This window comes from Macrobrachium nipponense, chromosome 16, assembly GCF_015104395.2.
Source record: "Macrobrachium nipponense isolate FS-2020 chromosome 16, ASM1510439v2, whole genome shotgun sequence".
NCBI classification, from domain to species: domain Eukaryota; kingdom Metazoa; phylum Arthropoda; class Malacostraca; order Decapoda; family Palaemonidae; genus Macrobrachium; species Macrobrachium nipponense.
In genome coordinates this window covers 57,315,273-57,342,479 of record NC_087209.1, presented here as the reverse complement: position 1 = coordinate 57,342,479, position 27,207 = coordinate 57,315,273, and the positions used below count along the sequence as shown (strand labels likewise).

The 27,207-nt window shown below is 40.3% G+C and overlaps 1 protein-coding gene across 1 annotated transcript; it reads left to right on the top strand.

Moving 5' to 3' along the window:
- Window positions 1-1,469: 1,469 nt before the first annotated feature.
- On the top strand, window positions 1,470-26,623 carry LOC135195347 (blastula protease 10-like). The gene is made up of 12 exons (XM_064221605.1): window positions 1,470-1,662; window positions 2,688-2,887; window positions 3,726-3,920; window positions 4,223-4,484; window positions 4,957-5,040; window positions 6,213-6,387; window positions 7,196-7,318; window positions 20,037-20,415; window positions 21,285-21,379; window positions 21,924-22,206; window positions 23,076-23,170; window positions 26,356-26,623. The coding sequence occupies exons 1-12, from the start codon at window positions 1,470-1,472 to the stop codon at window positions 26,621-26,623; spliced, it is 2,352 nt and encodes a 783-aa protein (XP_064077675.1).
- The last annotated feature ends 584 nt before the right edge of the window (window positions 26,624-27,207 follow it).

The following is a 27,207-nucleotide window of genomic DNA, read 5'->3' as shown; positions in this document are numbered from 1 at the left end:
ATCAAGGTGCCATGGCTAAGCAGTATATACCAGAAGCCATAAACGAGGTGAGTGAAAAGGTCTCTCTTTTTACACGGACAATATACATATACTGGTTTCTGCTTAGACACTTCAAACAGTGCAAAGGGATTACACTGATAGAGCCAGATGGATTAACCTGTAGGGAAACAATGATATCCGGTGGAAAGCTCACTTTCCTTGATGAACAACCCCTAGGAGAAACTTGAGTGAAACGAAGGACTTTTACAGTCAATAGGCGCCAACGGGATTAAGTTGCATAAATCAGGAATTTGAAATTTTTTTTAGACCTACAAAGCCCATATCTACATATATGGAAGATCAAGCAATCTTATTTAAATAAGTGCTCTCAGAAAAAAAATATAAATCAACCTATTAGTCTACACGAAACACTTTGCTAATTTCTATTAAATTTAAATTGAAACGCGTGATACTGATCATGATTAACCTGATTTCGATGTTGATGGAAATACAATGATTAGTCCAAGGACTTATTCATCATAAATGACTGGGCTAATGAATCACCCTTTAAAAACATGCTTATTAATGGCTTTTCTCCACCTGTCAAATGTAGATTTATTGATGCATATTAATTTCTAAGTCTCCTTTCGATACTGACGTACATAGGACGCAAATATTTTTATATACTGTATATATAAATATACATATATATATATATTTTTTTTTTTTTTATAATATATATATATATACGTATATATACATATATCTATATTGTATATATATATGTATATATATGTATATTACATATACATATATATATACATATAGATATATGTATATATATATATATATATATATATATTTATATATATATAGATATATATATATATATATATATATATATATATATATATATATATATATTTATATAGATAAATATATAGATTCCCTTTACAGTCTATTACAATCTTACAAACAAACAGATATAACTGATGGTTATTATCTGAAGAAATCTTGGAAACATGCTCGTTTAAAAGGCCTTCTGAGGGGAATGATATCTCAGCGTACATTGAAAAATTTGCTAAGATTAAAATCTAAAACTATGAGTCGGAAAGGTTGTATGGATTCCGGATTAACCCTGGGAAGCTTCCAGGCCAGGAAGGTCTTACAAAATTCACTACAGGCTGAGCCAGACTGGAAGGTCTTCGATGTTTACTCGCAAGCTCTGTGTAATGTCTCAACTGGTACTGTAACTGGTTGTGGGGTTCTTAAGGAAGCTTTTGGTAAGTTCATTAGGCTTGTTAGGCTGGGCCATGTTAGGTCAGGCTTTGTTACATTAGGTCAATCACCAAGGATACTTGTGTAAGTTTATTAGGCTTGGTAAGGCTGGGTCATGTTAGGTTAGATCAATCACTAATGACGCTTGTGGTAAGTTCATTACGCTTGCTTAGGTTGGGCCATGTAAGTTTTCGTCAATCCCAAAAACTCTAATGCTTTGCAACTCACTGCAGACCTTTCCTGAGGATGTGTATGTCGAGGAGGAAGACATCATGCTGACAGAGAGCCAGATGGAAGGTCTCCAGTTTGCTAATTATATCCTGTACAGGAAGGGCAGCTCAAATCTGGCTAGTTACTGGCCTGACAGTGGAGGCTTCCCTTATATTCCCTTCGCCTACTTAGATGGTAAGTCAGGTCTCTACTTTTTCCAATTAGTTTGTTAGACTTTCTTTCTTCCTGTTGACAAATCAGATGTCCCATTTCTAATACAGCAAGTTAGATTTTCTTGTAAATGGCATATCAGATCGTCTTTCTTAGATAACAAATAGTTACAGGAAGGAAAATCTTAAAATATTCCTTCAGTGACAATCGAGTGCCATACTCAATTACTGGAGGTCTGTAATTGTAATTTAAATATCACAACACAGTCAAGCTTATATTTCCCTCTCTGATAATACAGAACAAATCTAATAACAGATCTAAGCACCAGAACTTGGGATCTTTAAAAGTAGGACACTATTAAACCCACGATGGCCCCAACACTCGACTGGCGCCTGTCACCCTTTCAATGGACTGCTTGTCACAAACAACAAATATTAGTGATTCGAGTTCTCGTATGTTGGGTAATGACTCACAGGTGATGATGGTTCTTGTTTTAAGCTAAAATCCCAAACTCAAGTTCATTGTGTTGTGTGTTTATATATTAAATAGTTTGTTAGCCATGATCTTTTACTGATATTCTTCTGTTTTACCTGTATCACATTTGGGCTGTATTCTGAGGAGGGTTGCTTTGTAAGTCAATGTCAAGTCATCCTCACCCAAAAATGTCCTGACATTCTTGTGGTTTTCACCAGTACTAATAATAACAGAGTTTTAAAATGATTTTACAGGTTTTTTTTTTGTCCCTGGTTAACTCGTATTCTTATGGTCATCAAAGCTATTATCATTTTGCTATGAAGTTAACTGGAATCGATGATAAATACTTATTATTAGTCTTATCATGCGGTACGTAAATTGGCTGATAATAAAGATAGCAATTATTATTATTATAATTATGATTATTATTATAGGGCATGCAATCACTTGATTGTTAATGATAACCCTTATCTTGATTAAATCGATCATCATACTTTTTTTTATCTAAACCATTGTATCCTTTTATTAGCATCAAACAATAACTGTCATGAATATCTTTTCTGCTGTGATGCCAGGGTTTGTGGATCGCTCTACAGTGTGGAAAGCTATTCAGGTGTGGGAGAGCGCCACCTGCATAGACTTCGAAGAGGTCCCTTCAACCTACAGTGGTCCTCATCTGCAGTTCCAGATACACGACGACAGCTGTAGCTCCTTCGTGGGCATGACCAGTTCCTCCGGGCAGCCCATTTATGTTACTAAAGTGTGCCAGAGAAATGTAAGTGGAAGAAGACTGGAGGATAATCATGGTACCTCATAAGTATAGCCTACTAAATCTCTGACTGAGGTGGTCCTGAGTTTTCAAAGCGAGCTCAGAGCTTGAGAGGTTCACTCAGTCAATGCCACCTCATTGTCTCTGCGAGCTAGGCGTGGGATTTTGTGAGGACCAATGGGTTTACCTGCTGAATCTTCAGCAGCCATCACAGGAGCCCCTTTTGACTGTTGGTAGTTCTTCATAGTTTTCTTGAAACATTCTTCGACGTCTTCATGTTTTCTAACAGTTTGTCATTCTTTTCTTCTCAACAGTCTCTCTGTAAGTTTTCACATCTCCCTGTTATTTTCGAGGACAGATGAAAATGACAATCTGTTTGACTCCTGAGCTAATACGAGAGCAGTTCCCAGTCCTTCGCTTATTTTAGAGAGATAAATTCCTTTAAATTTTGTAGGTTCATTCAAGGACTAAATGTAATTTATTCCATGCAGGCATGTCCACATGTTTTGTACACCCTTAACAACCAGTGGGTACATAAAGGAGCTCCGTGAATTAAAAAGAATTAATAAAATCGAGTTCTTTTATGATTCAGTCACTCAATTAAGATGAGCATCCTTTCCAATAAATGTAAAGTTTGATTAACAAGTCACAAAGAATATACAGTAAGCAATATCAGCAATTTATTCATTTTGACTTTGATCACAACATGCTCTCCTGTTTTATGTTCTACAAGCACTGGATAAACTATAGGAAAACACAAGTTTAGCTTGACTCTTATTCTGAATGCATCATCCACACTTCAAGTGAGTGATGAGTAACCTTTGGACATTCCACCCCACTGCAGATGGGATCTTTGCTAGTCGAAGTAGGCCACGCCATTGGACTTTGGCACGAGGAGACCAGGTCAGACAGGGATACCTACGTCCACATCAACGCGGACAACGTCCTCCCAGAGAAGGAGCACAATTTCTTCAAGGAAGCTGACAACAGCTACGGAGTGCCTTACGACTATAGCTCCATCATGCATAGCCATGAAAGGGTAGGGTATCGTTAAATCTACGGAGGACGTAGACGAAAAACATTTCTAAATAGCTATAGAAGGGTATGCTATTATAAATGCAGATTCACTGATTTATTTCATCACTCGTGGATATTTGACTCTAGTATATCTCATGGAAAGTAGTTTGGGACCTTTTAAAGCATTCTACTTTCAGGAGTCACAATAAAGAATGATGGGATTTGCTTCCAGTGAAATGCATGAAAAGGATACATTGCCATTTCATGTTCACTGAATGATGAGCAGAAATTTGTACCTAATTGGATTTGAACCTTCTTCCTCAGGTCTACCAGCTGACAGGAGACATCACCATAGCCACCCTGAACCCGCTCTACCAGGGCCTCCTGGGACAGACAGATGATCTGTCCCATATGGACAAACTGCTCGTCAACAAGATGTACGGCTGTTCAGCAAAGCTGATAGCCGCTGGGACCTGTACCAGTGACCCGTGCCTGAATGACGGTTACCTCGCCAAGGACTGTTCGTGCGTGTGTCCAGATGGGACGTCTGGTACGAACTGTGAGACCATTGATACTCCTTACAACGGTAAGTTATGTGTGAATTATCAACATCAAGGGTGAGAAAAAAAACAAATATAACAAAATCAGTTTTCCACCTGGAGGAATTATGCTAGACAATGAGCTATTGATGTCGTTTTGAATTTTGAAAGAGGATTCACCTAGTAGGATAGCCCATGATGAGGAGTTTGAGTTTTAAATCACAACTGTTCAGGACCTATGCAGTGAATCTGGTATCCAGATTCCCTGCATAGGTTGAACAGAGACAAAATTCCTGGAAAAGTGCCCAAGTCGATTCCCAATGTGGGATCAATGTTAGACTCCCTCTGGTGAGGCGAGGCTGTGATGCTAACCACAGACCCATGGGGCCAACAAACAGAACCTCAATCCCTCTCCTCCAACGCATCCAGAACTTGCAAATTATCCTGGAATGGTCTAGGGACATTGTGAAGTCATCGCAAGGAAGAAAGTTAATGAGGCCACTCTTTCCACTGTTCCAGAGGCCATCCTCTCGCCCTACACAGAGGAAATCACCTCGCCCACGACCATCACCACGCCCAATTATCCTTCCAGGTATCCGGCTGGTAAGACTTTTGCCTTCAAACGGAGGCTTTGCTTCTGTCTCATCTTGAATATCTCTGTCTGTAGGGACAGCTCGAAGTCGTCAACTCAGTAACAGTAAGATAATTATGAAATAGACAAAAGAATGAGGAAAGGATTAGAAAGTAAGGAGGAAAAGATAAATGATTAAAGAAAAGGATAAGGTAAATCTTAATCAATGAGCTGTGCTAGGATACATCTCAGGGAAGTACGATCTAGGTTGCGTTTATTTCATTTCACTTTGTATGACAGGTCTCTCACTGCTAGCCAGATGCTTCATCAGCAATTTGTCAGCCACTCTTCACAAACAATGTGCCACTCACTTCTTTTGTGCATGTTCTTTTAAATTAAAGTAACCGCCCGATAGTTGCAAAGTGGTTAAAGACCCATTTTTTGCCGAAAGAAAGACTGTCCTCGAAATCTGCAACACTTATTTTAATCTGAAGAAAAATATTACAAAACATGTCAGTCCTATCATGTCATCAAATGAACTTTAATTTTAACTACAAGATGGTTTCAAAAAAACTTCTCCAAGTAAACTGTATAGCACAGTGGTTCTCAACCTGGGGGCTGCGCCTCCCTAGGGCGGGCATCAGCAATTTTCGTGAGGCCGTAAACCCTAGGGAAGAGTTAAAATTTCTCTAATTATATTTGTCATTCTCATAACAAGAGTGAGGAACTAATATTTCAGAGGGTTCTAGAAAAGTGCAAAATGATCACCTTATAACGTAAAATTCCTATAGTCGACTACTCTAGTTGGACACGTTTGGATCCTACGGATGTTCGGATACACGAATCTTTGTGAAGCTGCATTTTCCACCCTCGATGCTTTCAAGACCAAATACAGAAGCAGGCTAAATGTTGAAGGGGTCTTACACTGTGCCCTCTCTGGCAATCAACCACGTATTCATCATCTAGTAGCTAAGAAGCAGTGTCCTGTTTTCTTTTTCCTTTCAATCTGGGAGGGAATTTTAGTTATAGTAGATGCGAGGGGACTGTGCAAGGAAGGACCACTTCTTAGAGGGAGCGTGATAATGAAAAAAGGTTAAGAACCACTGGTATAGCCTGAGTAACCCCACAGAATAAAGTACATTTCCAGCTCTAACCTGATTCAAGAATGGACACAGTAATATATAGGTGGCCCTTGACTCCTCAGGTCTGAAGTTCACCAAATGGATCAGAGCCCCGGAATGCCACAACGTGGTGGCGACCTTTGCAGCCTTCGACGTCTACATGAGGACACCCCACTACATCAGGGAGACGGAGACTGTCGACATGTGCTGGTACGACGGCCTGGAAATCAGGACGGACAACATGCTCGACGGAACTTGGTAAGACTCGACCCGAAACCTTGAGTGATCTCCTTAGGTCGAACTTGGCACGCAGGAACCTGGTTCCTCCTCTACCCTTATTCACAAGTGGCGACAGCGTCAGTCCAAGGGATACAGCCTAACTTAACCTAACTTTTGGGCTCGGCGTCCTGTTTCGACGAGATCATTCTACAGGAATGATAACTGTGGAGCTTTCATTATGCGTTTAGGTCCTTCCAAACAAACTGCCTTATTGTCTGGAATCTGTATGACTATACTGGGTCGCTTTCCCCCACCTTAGTTGAAGCAGTTTCATCTCACGAACTGTGTTTATTTTGGATTAATTTATACATGGTATATAAATATATTTTTATAATGCGCTGAGGAGATGACCTCATGTTTGGTAACTTAGTTTATTATACTTTATCACGAGATTAAAAGTTGTAAATATGACGGATCTTGAACTGCAAAGTTCGAGCGAAGATGCAATGCATTACCACTCTAATACACCTCTTCTTGCATTTTAATCATTTAATTATATTTTTATATATTAATTTATGGATTTCCTAAACTATTTTTTCTTTTACATCAAGTGATATCTTCTTTCTGTGTTTCGCTTTAATACCTGTTACTTCTTATTAATGAACACCCTATTCTTTGGGAGCTTGAACTTCAAGTCAGTGGCCACTGTGGTGGGCTTGTTCCATATGAATAGGGTTCATCTGAATAACAATAACAATAATAGTGCAAGAACCGTGTACGTATGTGTGCGTGTCAATATACCTATGTAATTCTGTATGTACCTAAGTACTCTGGCATGAACCTTCAGGTTCTGTGGAACCGAAATCTCGAGCGGAGAGACTTTCACCTCCGTCGGGAACGAGATGGTCCTCTATTTCAAGTCGGCCTCGAGGTTCAAGACCGGATGGTCAGCTGACATAACCTTCGTCGAGGTAGCGAATTGTCCCACCAGGTGAGGCGGCTCTCTGTTTCATTTCCGTTTTCTATGTTAAGAAACCTGTTACAATTCAGTTGACTTCAATGAAGACGAATATGGTGAACTTGGAGGAGGGGTTTTCTTGATTATGTTGAAAGAGTTTAATGTGATTAAAGAAGTATATTTTTAATGTACCAATATAAGGGTATTTTTTAAAAATAAACTTTCAAAGATTTTCTGTATTTCGATTTTCAAGAACTGGAAATCAATCCAAGCAAGAGTAATTAATATTTTTAAGAACTGTTCCCTGAGGAAATTTTGATGAAACTTAAATTAGATTCATATAATATATATTAATTAACAGAGTGACTAACACTCAAAGGTTATTACAAAGGTGTAAAAGAAATAAATGCTTCTTGCAGGAAAAGTAAATTTTCCAAAATCTGAAGAGGGAACGAAACTTACTAATCATTTTCGTGTCAGTGTCCTGGAACGCACAAATTTATGATTAATTCTGCCTCTTTTCCAGCACGTCGACCACAACTACTTCTTCATCTACATCTCCAACAACAACAACCACCCCATCTACCACAACCTTATCTACATCATCAACCTCTTCAACATCTACATCTCCAACAACAACTACCTCTTCAACTTCTACAACAACACCAACCACCACAACCTCGTCTACATCATCAACTTCTTCAACATCTACATCTCCAACAACAACTACCTCTTCAACTTCTTCAACAACACCATCTACAACCACCTCATCTACATCATCAACTTCTACAACATCTACATCTCCAACAACAACTACCTCTTCAACTTCTTCAACAACACCATCTACAACCACCTCATCTACATCATCAACTTCTACAACATCTACATCTCCAACAACAACTACCTCATTCAACTTCTACAACAACACCCCAACCACCACACCTCATCACATCGTCGACAAAAATTCTACAACATCTACATCTCCAACAACAACAACTTCTTCAACTTCTTCAACAACGCCATCTACAAAACAACTTCATACTACCATCATCAACTTTCTACAAACATCCTACATCTCCAAACAAACAACTTAGCTTCCTCAAAACTTCTACAACAACACCAACCACAAACCTACCTACCTCATTCTTACATCGTCGACTTCTACAACACTCATTCTCCACAACAACTAGTCTCCTCACCTTCTAACAACAACACCCCTATACAACCCACCACCTCCATCTAAACATTCGTCGACTTCTACAACAATCTCATCCTCCAACCAACAACCCTACCTCGTCAACTTCTTCAACCAACACAATCTTACCACAACTTCGTCTACATTCATCATACTTCTAACAACATCTACATCTCCAAAACAACCTAAACCCTTCTTCAAATTCCTTCGTAACCAACATTCCTTACCAACAACCTCATCCTACATCATCAACCTTCAACAACATTCTACCATCTCCAAGCAACATACTAGTTCCTCAAAACTTTCTACAACACACCAACCACAACCACCTTCCATCTTACTCCGTGCCGAAACTTCTAACAACATCTACATCTCCAAAATCAACAACTTGCCTCCTCAACTTCTTCAACAACACCATCTACCACAACCCTCATCTAAATCATCGTCCGAACTTCTAACAACATCTACATCTCCAACAACCAACTACACGTTCAACTTCTTCAAGAACAACCATTCTAACCAACCAACTCTCATCCTAAACCATCAATCCAACCTTCTAGATCTACATCTCCAACAACACTACCTCTTCCAACAACACCATTTTTCTACAGACACCTCATCTACAATCGTGAACTTCTTTACAACATCTACCTTCCAACAACAACTACCTTCCTCAACCTTCTTCAACAACACCATTCTACCACCAACCTGCATCTACATATCCGCTTCTACAACATTCTCACAATCTCCAACAACAACTGGACCTCTTCAGTTCTTCCAACAACAACCATCTACACCACCTCGTCTAACGTGATCGGCTTTAACAACCAAGGTACATCTCCAACCAACCACCACTAGTCCTCAGACTTCTTCAACAACACCATCCTAACCACAACCTCAAATGGCTACCAAAATCAACGACTTCTACATCTCAGTCTTCAACAACACCTTACCTCCGTTCACCCCCTTTCTTCAACAACACCAACTACCACAACCTTCATCACATCATCAACTTCTAACAACATTCTACATCTCCAACAACAAACTACCTCTTCAACTTCTTAACACACCATCTACCAAAACAACCTCATCCTACCATCGTCAACTTCTTACAAACAATCTACCATTCCTCCAACAACCAACCTACCTCTCAGAACTTTACTTCAACAACACCAATCTACCACAACCTCAATCTTACATCATCAACTTCTACAACATCTACATCTCCAACAACAACTAACCTTCCTCAAACTTCTTTTCAACAAACACCATTCTTACCAATCAACCTCATCCTACGATCATCAACTTTCTACAACCATCTTACATCTCCAACAACAACTACCACCGCAACTTCTTCAACAACACCATTCACAACCACCTCAAATCTACATTCATCAACTTTCTACAACATCTACCAATCTCCAACAAACAAAACTACCTTCCTTCAACTCTTCAACAACACCATTCCTAACCCACAACCTCATCTACATCGTTCAACTTCTACAACATCCTACCATCTCCAACTAACAACGTTTACCTTCCTCACACTACATCAAAAACACCATTCTACCAAACAACCTCATCTACATCAATCAACCTTCCAACATCTATATCTCCAACAACAACTACTCATCAACTTCTTCAACAACACCATCTACCACACCTCATCGCTACATATCAATTCTACAACATCTACAGCTCAACAACAACTACCTCCTCAACTTCATTCAACAACCATCTACCCAACCTCCATCTCATCATCAACTTCTACAACATCTACATCTCCAACACAACTCCTCGTCAACTTCTTCAAACACCATCTACAACCACCTTCAATCTACATCTAACTTTCTACAACATCTACATCTCCCAACAACAACTACCGTCCTCAACTTCTTCAACAACACCATCTACCACAACCTCATCTACATCAACGACTTTCTACATCTACGATCCTCCAACACAACTACCTCTTCGCAACTTCTCTCAACACCACCTCTTACAACCACCTCATCTACATCGTCAACTTCCTTACAACATCTACATCATCCACTTCTACAACATCTACATCTCCAACCACTACCTCCCTCAACTCTTCAACACACCATCTCCAACCACCTCTCTCATCGTCAACTTCTACAACATCTGCATCATCCACTTCACAACCATCTACATCTCCAACAACAACTACCTCTTCAACTTCAACAACACATCTACCACACCTCATCTAATCATCAACTTCTACAACATCTCTCTCCAACAACACTACCTCCTCACTTCTTCGAACAACACCATATACCACAACCTCAATCTGACATTCAAAACGACTTTATTTAATCTACATTCTCCAAAACAAACAACTAATCTTCAACTTCTTAAAACAAAAACACATCTACAACCCACCTCATCTACATCGTCAACTTCTAACAAACAATCTACAATCATCCACTTCGTACAACATCTACATCTCCAACAAAACAACTTACCTCCTCAACTTCTTCAACAACCACCATCTACAAACCACCTCATTACATCGTCAAAAAACTTTCTACAAACCACTGGCACATCACTTCTACAACACTAATCTTCCAACAAACAAAACTACCTCTTCAACTCTTCAACAACACCATCTACCACAAAACCTCATCTACATCTCAACTTCTACAAACATCACATCTCCAAACAACAAACTACCTCATCACAACTTCTTCAAACAACACCATCTACAACCACCTCATCTACATCGTTCAACTTCTAAAAAACATCTACATCTTCCAAACAACAAAATATACCTCCTAAACTTCTCAACAACACTAATCTACCACAAACCTTATCTACATCATCAACGTTTCTACAACATCTAACATCTCCAACAAAAAAATCCTCTCCAAAAACCTTCTCAACAAACACCATTCTACCATCCAAACCTAATCTACATCGGTCAACTTTCACAAAAACATCTACATTCCACAAACAAACTACTCTTCAACTGCAACAACACAATCTACCACCAACCTCATCTACATTCATCGACCTTCTAACAAACAATCTACAATCTCAACAAAAAAAAACTACTCCTTTCAACTTCTTCAACAACACCCATCACCACAAAAAAACCTCATCTACATCATTCAACTTCTACAAAACATTCTAATCTCCAAACAACAAAAAACTAACTCGTCAAACTTTCTCAACAACACATCTACAAACACCTCATTCTACATCGTCAACTTCACAACGGTCTACATCTCCAAACAAACAACTAAACCTCCTCAAAACTTCTTTCAACAAACCACCATTCTACAACAACATCAGTCTACATCATCAACTTTCTACAACATTCTACATCTCCAACAACAAAACTACTCTTCAAACTTCAAAACAACAACCATCTACCACAAACGTTCATCCTACAATTCATCAACTTTTCTACAAACATCTAACAATCTCAACAAAACAAAGTTACCCTCACTTCTTCGGAAACAACATCTACCACAACCTCATCTTAACATCATCAACTTCTACAACATCTACATCTCCAACAAACAACTACATCTTCAAAAACTTCTTCAACAACACAGCTACAACCCCTTCATTTTTTTTTTTTTTTTTTTTTTTCTACATCGTCAAACTTCTTACAACATCTACATCTCCAACAACCAACTACCTCCTCAAACTTCCTCAAAACAACCCATCTACCACAACCTCATCTTACATCATCAACTTTTTCTACAAACATCTACATCCCAACAAACACTACCTCTTCAACTTCTTCAAAAAAAAAAACCATCTACCACAAACCTCATATACATCGTCAATTCTACAACGTCTACATCTACACAACAAAATTTACCTCCTCAACTTCTTCAACAACACCATCTCCACAACCTCATTACATCATCAACTCTACAACATCTACATCTCACAACATTACCTCTTCAAACTTCAACCACCCAACATCTACCACCAACCTCTCAACAATCATAAACTTCTTACAACATCTTACATCTCCAACAACAACTACCTCCTCAACTTCTTCGACACACACCATGCCACAACATCATCTACATCATCAACTTCTACAACATCACATCTCAACAACAACTACCTCTTCAACTTCTTCAACATACACCTCTGACACCCACCCTCATCTACATCGTCAACTTCTACACATCTCATCTCCAACAACAACTACCTCCTCAACTTCCTCAACAACACCATCTACAACAACCTCATCGACATCATCAACTTCTACAAACATCTACATCTCAACAACTACTACCTCTTCCAACTTCTTCAACAACACCTCTACCACAACCTCTCTACATCGTCACCTTCTAACAACATCTACATCTCAACAACAACACCTCTCCAACTTCTTCAACACACCATCTACCCACAACCCATCTACATCGTCAACTTCTAAAACATATACATCTCCAACAACAACTACTCCTCAAACTTCCTACAACAACACCATCTACAAACACCTCATCAACATCATCAACTTCTACAACATCTACATCTCCAACAACAACTACCTCCTCGACTTCTTCAACAACACCATCTACAACCACCTCATCTACATCATCAACTTCTACAACATCTACATCTCCAACAACAACTACCTCCTCAACTTCTTCAACAACACCATCTACCACAACCCTCATCTACATCATCAACTTCTACAACATCTACATCTCCAACAACAACTACCTCTTCAACTTCTTCAACAACACCATCTACCACAACCTCATCTACATCATCAACTTCTACAACATCTACATCTCCAACAACAACTACCTCCTCAACTTCTTCAACAACACCATCTACCACAACCTCATCTACATCATCAACTTCTACAACATCTACATCTCCAACAACAACTACCTCCTCAACTTCTTCAACAACACCATCTACCACAACCTCATCTACATCATCAACTTCTACAACATCTACATCTCCAACAACAACTACCTCCTCAACTTCTACAACAACACCATCTACAACCACCTCATCTACATCGTCAACTTCTCACAAATCTCATCTGCCAACAACTACTCCTCCTCAACTTCTTCAACAACACCATCTACCACAACCTCATCTACATCATCAACTTCTACAACATCTACATCTCCAACAACAATACTACTCCTCAAAAAAAAAAAAAAACTTCTTCAACAACACCATCTACCACAACCTCATCTACATCATCAACTTCTACAACATCTACATCTCCAACAACAACTACCTCTTCAACTTCTTCAACAACACCATCTACCACAACCTCATCTACATCGTCAACTTCTACAACATCTACATCTCCAACAACAACTACCTCTTCAACTTCTTCAACAACACCATCTACCACAACCTCATCTACATCATCAACTTCTACAACATCTACATCTCCAACAACAACTACCTCTTCAACTTCTTCAACAACACCATCTACCACAACCTCATCTACATCATCAACTTCTACAACATCTACATCTCCAACAACAACTACCTCCTCAACTTCTTCAACAACACCATCTACTACAACTTCATCTACATCATCAACTTCTACAACATCTACATCTCCAACAACAACTACCTCCTCAACTTCTACAACAACACCATCTACAACCACCTCATCTACATCATCAACTTCTACAACATCTACATCTCCAACAACAACTACCTCTTCAACTTCTTCAACAACACCATCTACCACAACCTCATCTACATCATCAACTTCTACAACATCTACATCTCCAACAACAACTACCTCCTCAACTTCTTCAACAACACCGTCTACCACAACCTCATCTATATCATCAACTTCTACAACATCCTACAATCTCCAACAACAACTCCTCTTCACTTCTTCACAACACAATCTACAACACCCCATCTACACACAAGGTTCCACTTCTACAACATCTCATCTCCAACACAACTCATCCCCTCCTCAACTTCTTCCACAACACCATCTACAACCACTCCTCTACAATCATCAACTTCTCCCACATCTACAATCTCCAACACTCTACTACCTTGTCCTCAACTTCTTTCAAACCCACACCCTCTCCCCCCACCTCATCTACATCCTCCCACTTCTACACCATCTCCAATCTCCACCCACAACCTACCTCCTCAACTTCTTCAACAACTACATCTACCACAACCTCATCTACATTCATCAACTTCTACTACATCTACATCTCCAAACAACCACTACTCCTCACTTCTTCAACAACACCGTCTAACCACAACCTCAATATACATCATGCGACTTCTACAACAATCTCATCTCCCACACCACTACCTCTTCCGTCTTCTACAACACCATCTAAACCACCTCATCTACATCATCAACTTCTACTACATCTACATCTCCAACCAACAACTACCTCCTCAACATTCTTCAACACACCACTACCACAAACCTCATCTAACTCATCAACTCTACAACATTACTCTCCACAACAAACTACCTCTTCACTTCTTCACCAACACCATCTACCACAACCTCATCTACATCGTCAACGTTCTAACAACATCGACCATCTCCACACGAACGACCTCTTTCAACTTCTTCAACAACACCATCTACCACAACCTCATCTACATCATCAACTTCTACAACATCTACATCTCCAACAACAACTACCTCCTCAACTTCTTCAACAACACCATCTACCACAACCTCATCTACATCATCAACTTCACACATCTACAATCTCCAACACACTACCACTCAACTTCTACAAACAAAACACCATCTACAACCACCTCATCTGCCATCTCAACTTCTACAACATCTACATCTCCACAACAACTACCTCCTTCAAATTCTTCAACAACACCATCTACCACAACCTCATCTACATCGTCAACTTCTACAACATCTACATCTCCACCAACAACTACCTCCTCAACTTCTTCAACAACACCATCTACCACAACCTCATCTCACATCATACCACTTACGGGCAACATTCAATCTTTAACTTCACCCACTTCCGACAACAAAACCCACTTCGTTCCATCCCCTACATCTTCAACAACACCATCCTACCACCCACTGCCAAACATTCATTTTCTACTTCCACTACGCCTACACAAACCACTTTCTTCCTCACATTCATACATCTTCAACCAACCCACCAATTCTACCACTTAAACTTCGCAACCAATCATCTACTTTCCAACTACGCCTACACAAACAACTACTTCAACATCTACATCCTCAACAACACCAATTACCACTACCACTGCCACTACTTCGTCAACAACAGGATCTACCTCCACAACCTCTCAGTCTACAATTACCTCAACATCTACATCCCCACCGACGACAAGTTCTACAACTTCAACAACACCAACTGTTTCTACTTCTACTTCATCTACTTCGTCGTCCTACAACCCCTCCAAACACAACAGTAAGCAAGTCATAGAAGTTTGAAGTTATGATTCACATCTAAGGTAAGATAAAAATGAGATAAGAAAAATTTAAATGATAAACAAATTCCATTCTCCTCTTCTGCAGCCAGACATCAACAACAGCGAGAGCAGACACAACAACTGAGGAAATGGAGTGTAAATGTGAGCCACCTACCACTACGACATCAACAACACCAGCCATTTCAACGACCTCTACCTCCAAAACTTCAACAACAGCATCTACCACCATCTCATCTACATCATCATCTTCAACATCTACATCTCCAACAACAACTGCTTCCACAACTTCTAAACCAACACCAACCAATAAACCCAACCACTTTATCTACATCATCAAACTCCTACAATACTCTACATCACCAACCAACAACTACCTTTCTTCAACGTTCTTCAACAAAAACACCATCTACCACCACCATTGCATTCTTACATCATCAAACATTCTACAACATCTACATCCCCTCCAACAACAAACTACCTCCATCAACTTCTTCAACAAACCACATCTACCACCACCTCATCTACATCATTTCAACTTCTACAACATTCTACACTCACCAACAACAACTACCTCATTCAACTTCTTGCAACAACACCATCATACAAAACAAACGTTCATCTATCATCATCAAATTTCTACAAAACATTCTACATACTCCAACAACAAATACGACCCTTCTTCAACTTCTTCCAACAACCCCCACCTCTACCATCAACCATCATCATAACATCAAAACGACTTCTACAACAATCTACATCTCCAAAAACAACTAAACCTACCCTCAACTTCTTCAACAACAACTCATCTACCACAACCTGCAAAATGAACATCATCGACTTCTAAATAACATCTACATCTCCCAACAACAACTACCTCCTCAACTTCTTCAAACAACACACATCTACCACCACCTCATCTACATCATCAAACTTCTACAAAATCTACATCTCCAATCCAACAAAAACAAACCTTTTCTTCAAAACTTCTTGCAAACAACACCATTCTACCACAACCTCATCATTACCATCAACAAACTTCTAAAACAATTAAAATCTACCCAAAAAAGCTCCAAAAAACAACTACCTCTCAACTTCTTCAACAACAACCAATCCACAACAACCTCATCTACATCGTCAACTTACAAAACATCTACACTCTCCAACAAACAACTTACCTTCTTCAAACTCTTCAAAAACAAAACACCCATTCTACCACAACCTCATTAACATCATCGACTTCTACAAGTTTCTAAATCTCCAAAAACAACTACTCTTCAACTCTTCAACAACACCATTCTACCACAACCCATCTTACTTCAATCAACTTCTTCAAACTAAACATCCTCACGCAACCCAAACTAACCACTCAAACTCTTGAACTTCACCATTAAACCACAACCCATTTCTTACAATCAAAGACCTTCTTAAACATGTAACATCTCCAAACAACAACTACCTCTTCAACTTCTTCCAACAAACACCCATCTACCACAACCGTCATTAACATCAAATCAAACGGCTTTAACAAACAATCTAAATCATCCCAACAAACAACGTACCTCTTTCAAAACTTCTTCAACAACAAAATCCATCCACCCCCACAACCCTTCAAATCTACCATCATCGAACTTCTAACAAACATCTACATTCTCCAACAACAAACTACCTCTTCAAATTCTTCTTCAAAACAACCATCTACCACAAACCTTCAACCTAACATCATCGAACTTCTACAACATTTCTACATCTCCAACAACAACTACCTTCTACAACTCTACTCTCCAACAAACAACACCTCCTCAACTTCTTCAACAACACCATCCACCACCAACCTCAATCTACATTCAATCAACTTCCTACAACAATCTAACCATCACCAACAACAACGAAACTAACCTCTTCACCTTCTTCAAACAACCACCATCTACCAACAATCATCTACAATCATCAACTTCTACAAACTCTACATCTCCAACACAACGCCCTCTTCAACTCTCAACAACAACCTCAACCCTTCGAACTTTCCTCTTACATCAAACGAAACTCTACAACATCTCATCTCCCCACAACTACCGTCCTCACTCTTCAACAACACCATCTACCACAAACCTCAACTACATTCATCGACTTCTACAACCATCTACAAAATCTTCCAACAACAACTACCAATTCTTCAACTCTTCAAAACAACACCATCTACACACTCATCTACATCACAACTTTACAACATCTACATCTCCACAACCCCAACAACCTCTCCAACTTCTTCAACACACCATCTACCACAACCTCAATCTACATCAACAACTTCTACAACAAGTATAGGATCTTCTAACAATCTCCACAACTACACTCCTCAAGCTTCCTTCCCAACCAACAACCAAATCTACAACAACCTTCTTCCACATCTACATCTTCAACGACACCATCTACCACTACTGCAACATCATCTACTTCCACTACGCCTACACAAACCACTTCTTCCACATCTACATCTTCAACAACACCATCTACCACACGGCCTCATTCAAAAATCTAACTTCCAACCACTTCCTAACCAAACCACTTCGTTCCACGTTTTCCCCTACCATCTTCCAACAAACACATCTACCACTACTGCAACATCATCTACTTCCACTACGCCTACAAAAACAACTACTTCAACATCTACATCCTCAACAACACCATCTACCACTACTGCAACATCATCTACTTCCACCACTCCGACACAAACCACTTCTTCCACATCTACATCTTCAACAACACCATCTACCACTACTGCAACATCATCTACTTCCACTACGCCTACACAAACAACTACTTCAACATCTACATCCTCAACAACACCAATTATAACTACCACTGCCACTACTTCGTCAACAACAGGATCTACCTCCACAACCTCTCAGTCTACAATTACCTCAACATCTACATCCCCACCGACGACAAGTTCTACAACTTCAACAACACCAACTGTTTCTACTTCTACTTCATCTACTTCGTCGTCTACACCCCAAACAACAGCCAGGTAAGTCAGAGAAGTTTGAAGTCATGATTGACATCTAAGGTAAGATAAAAATGAGATAAGAAAAATTTAAATGATAAACAAATTCCATTCTCCTCTTCTGCAGCCAGACATCAACAACAGCGAGAGCAGACACAACAACTGAGGAAATGGAATGCAAATGCGAGCCACCTACCACTACGACATCAACAACACCAGCCATTTCAACGACCTCTACCTCCAAATCTTCAACAACAGCATCTACCACCATCTCAACTACATCATCATCTTCAACATCTACATCTCCAAGAACTACTGCTTCCACAACTTCTACAACACCACCAACTACCACCACTTTATCTACATCATCAACTTCTACAACATCTACATCTCCAACAGTAACTACCTCCACAACTTCAAGAGCCTCAACTTCTACCTCCACCACCTCATCTATGTCTTCATCGACCTCTACGACTCCTAAATCCAAAACTACTTCAACGTCTACAGCTCCACACAGGTCAGCAAAGTTTTCATTTTCTACTGATTTATTATCTTCGCTTATTCAGAAATCTACTTTTTGTACCAAAAACGATTTCCATTACTTGAGAAAGTTTCTATCAACGACCCCAACGATGATCGTGTATCATTCCGTTCTTCTACAGCCAGACTTCTACGACAAAGGGAACAACCACTACAACCGAGACCATGCTTTGCATTTGCGAGCCACTCACCACTACTACATTATTAGTTTCAACAACCGATACCTCCAGAACTTTAACTACTTCAACAATATCAGTAACCACTACCACTTCCACATCAACCACTCCAAAAACCACTACATCAACATCCACAAGTTCTCATACATCTCCAGCAACAACGACTTCCACAACTTCAACAACACCAGCTACCACAACCTCATCTACATTCACAACTACTTCCACATCTACATCTCCAACAACAACCTCTTCTCCAATATCAACATCAACAACAACTACTTCTTCAACATCAACAACACCAACAACCACTTCCACATCAACAACCTCAACTGCCACCTCATCTACAACATCATCTACCTCCACGACTCCTGCATCCACAACTACTACTTCTTCAACATCAACAACACCAACAACCACTTCCACATCAACAACCTCAACTGCCACCTCATCTACAACATCATCTACCTCCACGACTCCTGCATCCACAACTACTACTTCATCTACACTGCCAACAACAACAACTTCCACAACACCAGATACTACAACCACTTCAACTACAAAAACCTCTACAACTTCCACCACAACATCAACACCTGTAAGGACAACAACTAAGGCAATCACGACCACAACACCATTGCCTACTTGCAACTCATTTGTCAGCGGTAGCTACAACTATCTACAGTCTCCAAGATATCCTTCCTCGTACCCAAATAATGCTCAGTGCACTGAGGGAGCTTTTACGGTAAGTCCTGCTTTCCCTTATCAGTGTCTGAGTCCATCTTGGAGGATCTTTTGTTATATCAACAGTTGCATATAGTACAGACACTAGCTGGCCTTTGTTGGGTACCGAGTGGTTTTAAGTGTGATCTCAACCTGCGATCACATTCACATAGAACTTGGAAGGGTCATTCATTAGCTTGTTATAAAACCGAAGTGTAGACTGCCCACTTATGAAAGGAAGAGGAAAGGATGGCAGGGAGATATAGAATAGAACAACAAATAAGATTCAACAAGTCAACAAAAAATGAATTTATCCCAAAATCAGTTGTTATAGTCAAGATAAAAATCTAAATTAAACCTGCTCAGTACTTTATATGAGGTTTCTCAGCCTCTCTCACAGGGATTACAAGACCTTTTTGGCAGTGCCCAGTTATGCCACAGGACAGTTCTGTTTCGAAAGTAGAGACCATAAGGCTGATAACATGAAAACAGAACAATATTTCAGCCAAAGCAATAAATCTAATACTGCTAGGTCCGCACACTTAGCGGTTCTTGCACCCAGTGTCAGGTTTTCTGGCGACCTCAGATAAGTTGTGCTGAAGATCATCACCTTACTTATCCTTACTGTCACTTACTGACGTGTTCTAATAGTGTATGGTTAAGAGTTACTTCATTATATTTACGAGAAGAGTTAGATTACAATCTATTGAGATGCTATTTTGGTACAGAGAGTAACACGCTTACCGAAAATATAAATTTTACAATGTCACAAAACGGCTTTACAGAAAATCTTCCGAAGTACGTTGCTGGAAGAATTTGTACCCAGAATGAGGACCTTGACCTTCCACCGATCACCCAAGTGTCATATTTTTTTTTTTTTTATTCTAACAGAGCTCTCTTGCCGACATTGTTCTCTACATCGTCAGATTCAGACTTGGGTCGGGAGACTCTGTTACGATCTACAACCAATATACACCTCCGTTAACGTAAGTATCTTCAACAAGGACAAAGTGCGATTTGTAAAATTTTACTATTCAACTTTTTCTTTCTTTATTTTGGTGAGAATAGGCCAATGTGGGGAGAATCTAATGTTCTTTCATAGCCCAGGCCCGAAAAAAAATTACAAGAATGGAGAAAGACTTGAAAAACCCATATGTACCATCTATTATAAAAGTCATCCTTAGCAGAATCAATTGTCTGTCAGGGAAATCCCTTGAAGGAACCGATTCCTGTCAAAGAGAAGCTCCCCCCCCCCGCCCCCCCCCCAACCCCACCCCCCCCCCCGCCTCCCGCTATAATAGTTTTTCTGTCCGTCCTGTAACCTCATTCCACTGAATGGTGAAAAATAATACCGAAGTGAGATGGGAGAGTTGCCGTGTGCTCTTCCCGTCTTTTCTGTTTCATGATATCAGAAGTTTTCTGAAATACCTGATATGGAAAATGATGACAGAAATCTCCTGTCACTTTAACTGCTGTACAAAGAGCGGCTAGGTTTACATGACGGGCAAAATCAGCACAAAATCCTGCAAGATGGCTATACTACGAGAGAGACAAGGTTAGCGATCAACTACGCAAGTCCAAGCCAACAACAACTTCCACAACACCAGATACTACAACCACTTCAACTACAAAAACCTCTACAACTTCCACCACAACATCAACACCTGTAAGGACAACAACTAAGGCAATCACGACCACAACACCATTGCCTACTTGCAACTCATTTGTCAGCGGTAGCTACAACTATCTACAGTCTCCAAGATATCCTTCCTCGTACCCAAATAATGCTCAGTGCACTGAGGGAGCTTTTACGGTAAGTCCTGCTTTCCCTTATCAGTGTCTGAGTCCATCTTGGAGGATCTTTTGTTATATCAACAGTTGCATATAGTACAGACACTAGCTGGCCTTTGTTGGGTACCGAGTGGTTTTAAGTGTGATCTCAACCTGCGATCACATTCACATAGAACTTGGAAGGGTCATTCATTAGCTTGTTATAAAACCGAAGTGTAGACTGCCCACTTATGAAAGGAAGAGGAAAGGATGGCAGGGAGATATAGAATAGAACAACAAATAAGATTCAACAAGTCAACAAAAAATGAATTTATCCCAAAATCAGTTGTTATAGTCAAGATAAAAATCTAAATTAAACCTGCTCAGTACTTTATATGAGGTTTCTCAGCCTCTCTCACAGGGATTACAAGACCTTTTTGGCAGTGCCCAGTTATGCCACAGGACAGTTCTGTTTCGAAAGTAGAGACCATAAGGCTGGTAACATGAAAACAGAACAATATTTCAGCCAAAGCAATAATTCTAATACTGCTAGGTCCGCACACTTAGCGGGTCTTGCACCCAGTGTCAGGTTTTCTGGCGACCTCAGATAAGTTGTGCTGAAGATCATCACCTTACTTATCCTTACTGTCACTTACTGACGTGTTCTAATAGTGTATGGTTAAGAGTTACTTCATTATATTTACGAGAAGAGTTAGATTACAATCTATTGAGATGCTATTTTGGTACAGAGAGTAACACGCTTACCGAAAATATAAATTTTACAATGTCACAAAACGGCTTTACAGAAAATCTTCCGAAGTACGTTGCTGGAAGAATTTGTACCCAGAATGAGGACCTTGACCTTCCACCGATCACCCAAGTGTCATATTTTTTTTTTTTTTATTCTAACAGAGCTCTCTTGCCGACACTGTTCTCTACATCGTCAGATTCAGACTTGGGTCGGGAGACTCTGTTACGATCTACAACCAATATACACCTCCGTTAACGTAAGTATCTTCAACAAGGACAAAGTGCGATTTGTAAAATTTTACTATTCAACTTTTTCTTTCTTTTATTTTGGTGAGAATTGGCCAATGTGGGGGAGAATCTAATGTTCTTTCATAGCCCAGGCCCGAAAAAAATTACAAGAATGGAGAAAGACTTGAAAAACCCATATGTACCATCTATTATAAAAGTCATCCTTAGCAGAATCAATTGTCTGTCAGGGAAATCCCTTGAAGGAACCGATTCCTGTCAAAGAGAAGCTCCCCCCACCCCCCCCCCCCCCCCCCCCCCCCCCCTCCCCCCCCCCCCCCCCCCCCAACCCCCCCCCCCCCCCCCCCCCCCCCCCCCCCCCCCCCCCCCCCCCCCCCCCCCCCCCCCCCCCCCCCCCCCCCCCCCCTCCCCCCCCCCCCCCCCCCCCCCCCCCCCCCACCCCCCCCCCCCCCCCCCCCCCCCCCCCCCCCACCCCCCCCCCCCCCCCCCCCCCCCCCCCCCCCCGCCTCCCGCTATAAGTTTTCTGTCGTCCTGTAACCTCATTCCACTGAATGGTGAAAAATAATACCGAAGTGAGATGGGAGAGTTGCCGTGTGCTCTTCCCGTCTTTTCTGTTTCATGATATCAGAAGTTTTCTGAAATACCTGATATGGAAAATGATGACAGAAATCTCCTGTCACTTTAACTGCTGTACAAAGAGCGGCTAGGTTTACATGACGGGCAAAATCAGCACAAAATCCTGCAAGATGGCTATACTACGAGAGAGACAAGGTTAGCGATCAACTACGCAAGTCCAAGCCAACCTATATCATCAGCCTGTGCGATAATTTATCAGGTGGATATGCAAAGCCAGCGGCCTAACTGAACTCTATTTGCAGACTGACCGGCAGCATAGCTTCTAGAACGACATACCGAATCCCAGGGACTAAAATTAAGACGAGCTTCAGCGCTGACAGCTCCGGGACCTCTACTGGATTCAGTCTGAGATACAGCAAAGCCTCGTACTCTTGTGGTCAGGTAAAACAATAGATCAGCTTGACAGTTATTGGTAACTCTCACTGATTGCTCACCTACCTGAGAATACAAAAGATTAAGATCTCTGTGAATATGTTCCGCTCGTTTATGTTTAAAGCCAGCCCATTTTCGCTTACTAGGGTAGCAAGCTTACAAACTAATTTGCTGTTGTTGTTTGAGGCCTGGGGGTAAGAAAACCTAAAAAAAAGGTCTGAAAAGGTGTTTCGCGTTGAGTTAAAGATACAGGTATTTTAGGTACAGGAATTTTAGGATAGGATAATTATGATTTATTTTTTTGAATGAAAATCTAAAAAATATAAATAATGTGCATGTTAAAGAGAACAGAAAAATTACTTCTAATAAAAGACAGCATATCTATTTTAATTTTCATTGATGAAACAACGCTCTATTTGACCGTAGATTTTAGCTTGGGCCCCAAGTAAGATGGAGGTCGGACCACGCCCTGTTTTTTTCATCCATTTGCCTATTGCATATTATATTCACTTCCTACTTATCAGAATCAACTTATATATATATATATATATATATATATATATATATAGATATATATATATATATATATTTATATAATATACTATATAAAGTGTTGTCCAAATATGTCTTAATTCTTGGATTTTTCTATTTCTCCAGAGAATACGGGTATCGTCATCCTATATTCTGAGGAGCCCCAGATTCCCAGACAAGCACCCCCCAAACAAATATTGCGAATACCGGTTTTATGTAAGTATCGAACGAGTATCTCATTGTGAACTGTCTCAGAATTTCAATTTCATTAACCTGTACTTCTTTGGATTCTAAAATTCCTTTTGAAATTCAAAATTAACAAGACTGTATAGACAGCTGTACCGTAAGAATAAGTGAATGGATGGCTCTGTCAACTGAACATCACCTGCTCATGGTCTGAACGCAACTGGATCACCTCAGTAAGATCAGATGATTGTTGTTGTCCATCTGCCAAACACACGAGCAACACACTGAGGCATTAGCTGGTCAATATGACAAAAAGCAATGGTTTATTCCTAAGATAAACTGGCATTTCAAGGGTATTATGACTATTTTCATATCAGTAGATGAAACCTGTTCACATGGAATAAGCACACGGGGTCCAATGACTTGAAATTCAAGCTTCCAAAGAAAGTTGGTTTCAACCTCCCACTGTAGCAGTAACTGATCATGATAAAGAGTTTGTGATGGAATTGTTCTTCAGAAGTTGAGGTTGAGTGCAAATTATAATATTTTAGACCTTGCGGTAACCTCAACACTTTTGATTTGACTAGACAGAGCCATTATAATCCTTTCCCATGCTTCTGCAGGCCATGCTAAAGTTCTCTATTTGGGTCATCAGACTGTGGTCACTCATTGTTTATGGCGTTTTTGTAAACTATTTGCTATACTAGATCCACATCAACTATGCATCTGATGCCTAGGCCCGTCCCTTACGACGCTCCTGATTGGCTGTTGATAAGCCAATCGCAGGGCTGGAAACTCTCAGCCTCTCGAGAGAGTTCTCATAGGCAGGATGTATGTTCCACCTCTCCTGAGAAATACTACTGAAAGACGTGTCGCTCAGGAGAGATGGAACATACATCCTACTTATGTGAACTCTCTCGAGAGACTGAGAGTTTGGAAACTCTCAGTCTCTCGAGAGAGTTCTCATGGGCAGGATATATGTTCCACCTCTCCTGAGGGATACTATTGAAAGACGTATCGCTCAGGAGAGATGGAACATACATCATGCCTATGTGAACTCTCGAGAGAGACTGAGGAGAGTTTCCAGCCCTGCGATTGGCTTACCAACGGCCAATCAGGAGCGTCGTACGGGACGGGCCTATACTTTGTTTTTTTTCCATCTGTCCTTCCACCTGTGGTGGTCGCGCATGGTAACACTGCGTCCAGGGCTTTAAATAGTTACATTATGTGTAAGTTTTAGGTAAATAAAAGGATGTCTTGGTGTACATTTACAACTGAAAAGTGTTTGAATAATTTGCTGTATGCGAATTACACCTTTAATATTTGTAATAGGGTATTATTTAAAGCCCGGGACGCAGTGTTACCATGCGCAAACACCACAGGCGGATGGACAGATGGAAAAAAACAGTATAGTCATCAGATGCACGGTTGATGTGGATCTACTATATAGTCACTCCCATCTTGTCTTCAGTGGAACTGTATTTGTTTCGCAGACCCAGACGGGATACCGGCTGAGAGTGAGGTTTGACAAGATGAAGCTTCCCTGCAGATCGAACTACCTCGCCTTCAACAGAGACCCTTACGGCACCACTCACTTTTACGACTCCAGTTACAGCAAGAAGCACTGCGGCTACTCAGCGCCCTCCGCCTTCAACTCCATCTCCAACAAGATGAACGTCTATTTCAGTGGAGCAATCAAAAGTTATGGATACAAAATCCGCATCATCAGGATTCGGTAGACTCAGGGAAAGTCCTGTGTTTCGTCTCTTGGCGATATTTCATCCCTGCTGAGCACATCTGACAAATTCGAAAAGGGGGCACAAAAGTCTGAAGCCGGCATAAAGCCACTGAGTAACTTAGCCGATCGGCTTATAAACCTGTGGAGATGGTGCCTAATGTTATAAACTTGTACATCATGGTGTGGATTTTCCTCTTTATTTTACCTTGATTTGGACTTAACTCTGCAAGTACAGCTTAGGGATCAAACTCAATCTTTAACTAATGTCCCTAAGTCATTTGATTTTCCAATTCTGTGTGAAGGCTTTTAATAAACATTGGCATGCTACACAATCAAATTTTAGTTGTCCTTCTGACAGTCGTCATCTGACCGATTTATGTAGTCCGGGGTTGCAATAACCACTGGTAATCACCGTCACTGTGAACCACCACATCTCTTACGAGTCACCATTCAAGTACTCTGACTCACTGGAATGAAGAAAATAGAATCCACAGATTCTCCTCCTGCCTCTATTCTGACGGGACATCTTCGATACCCAGTCATACCCTGTCGACTTGACTGCTCTCTACAGAAACCAACAGTCCC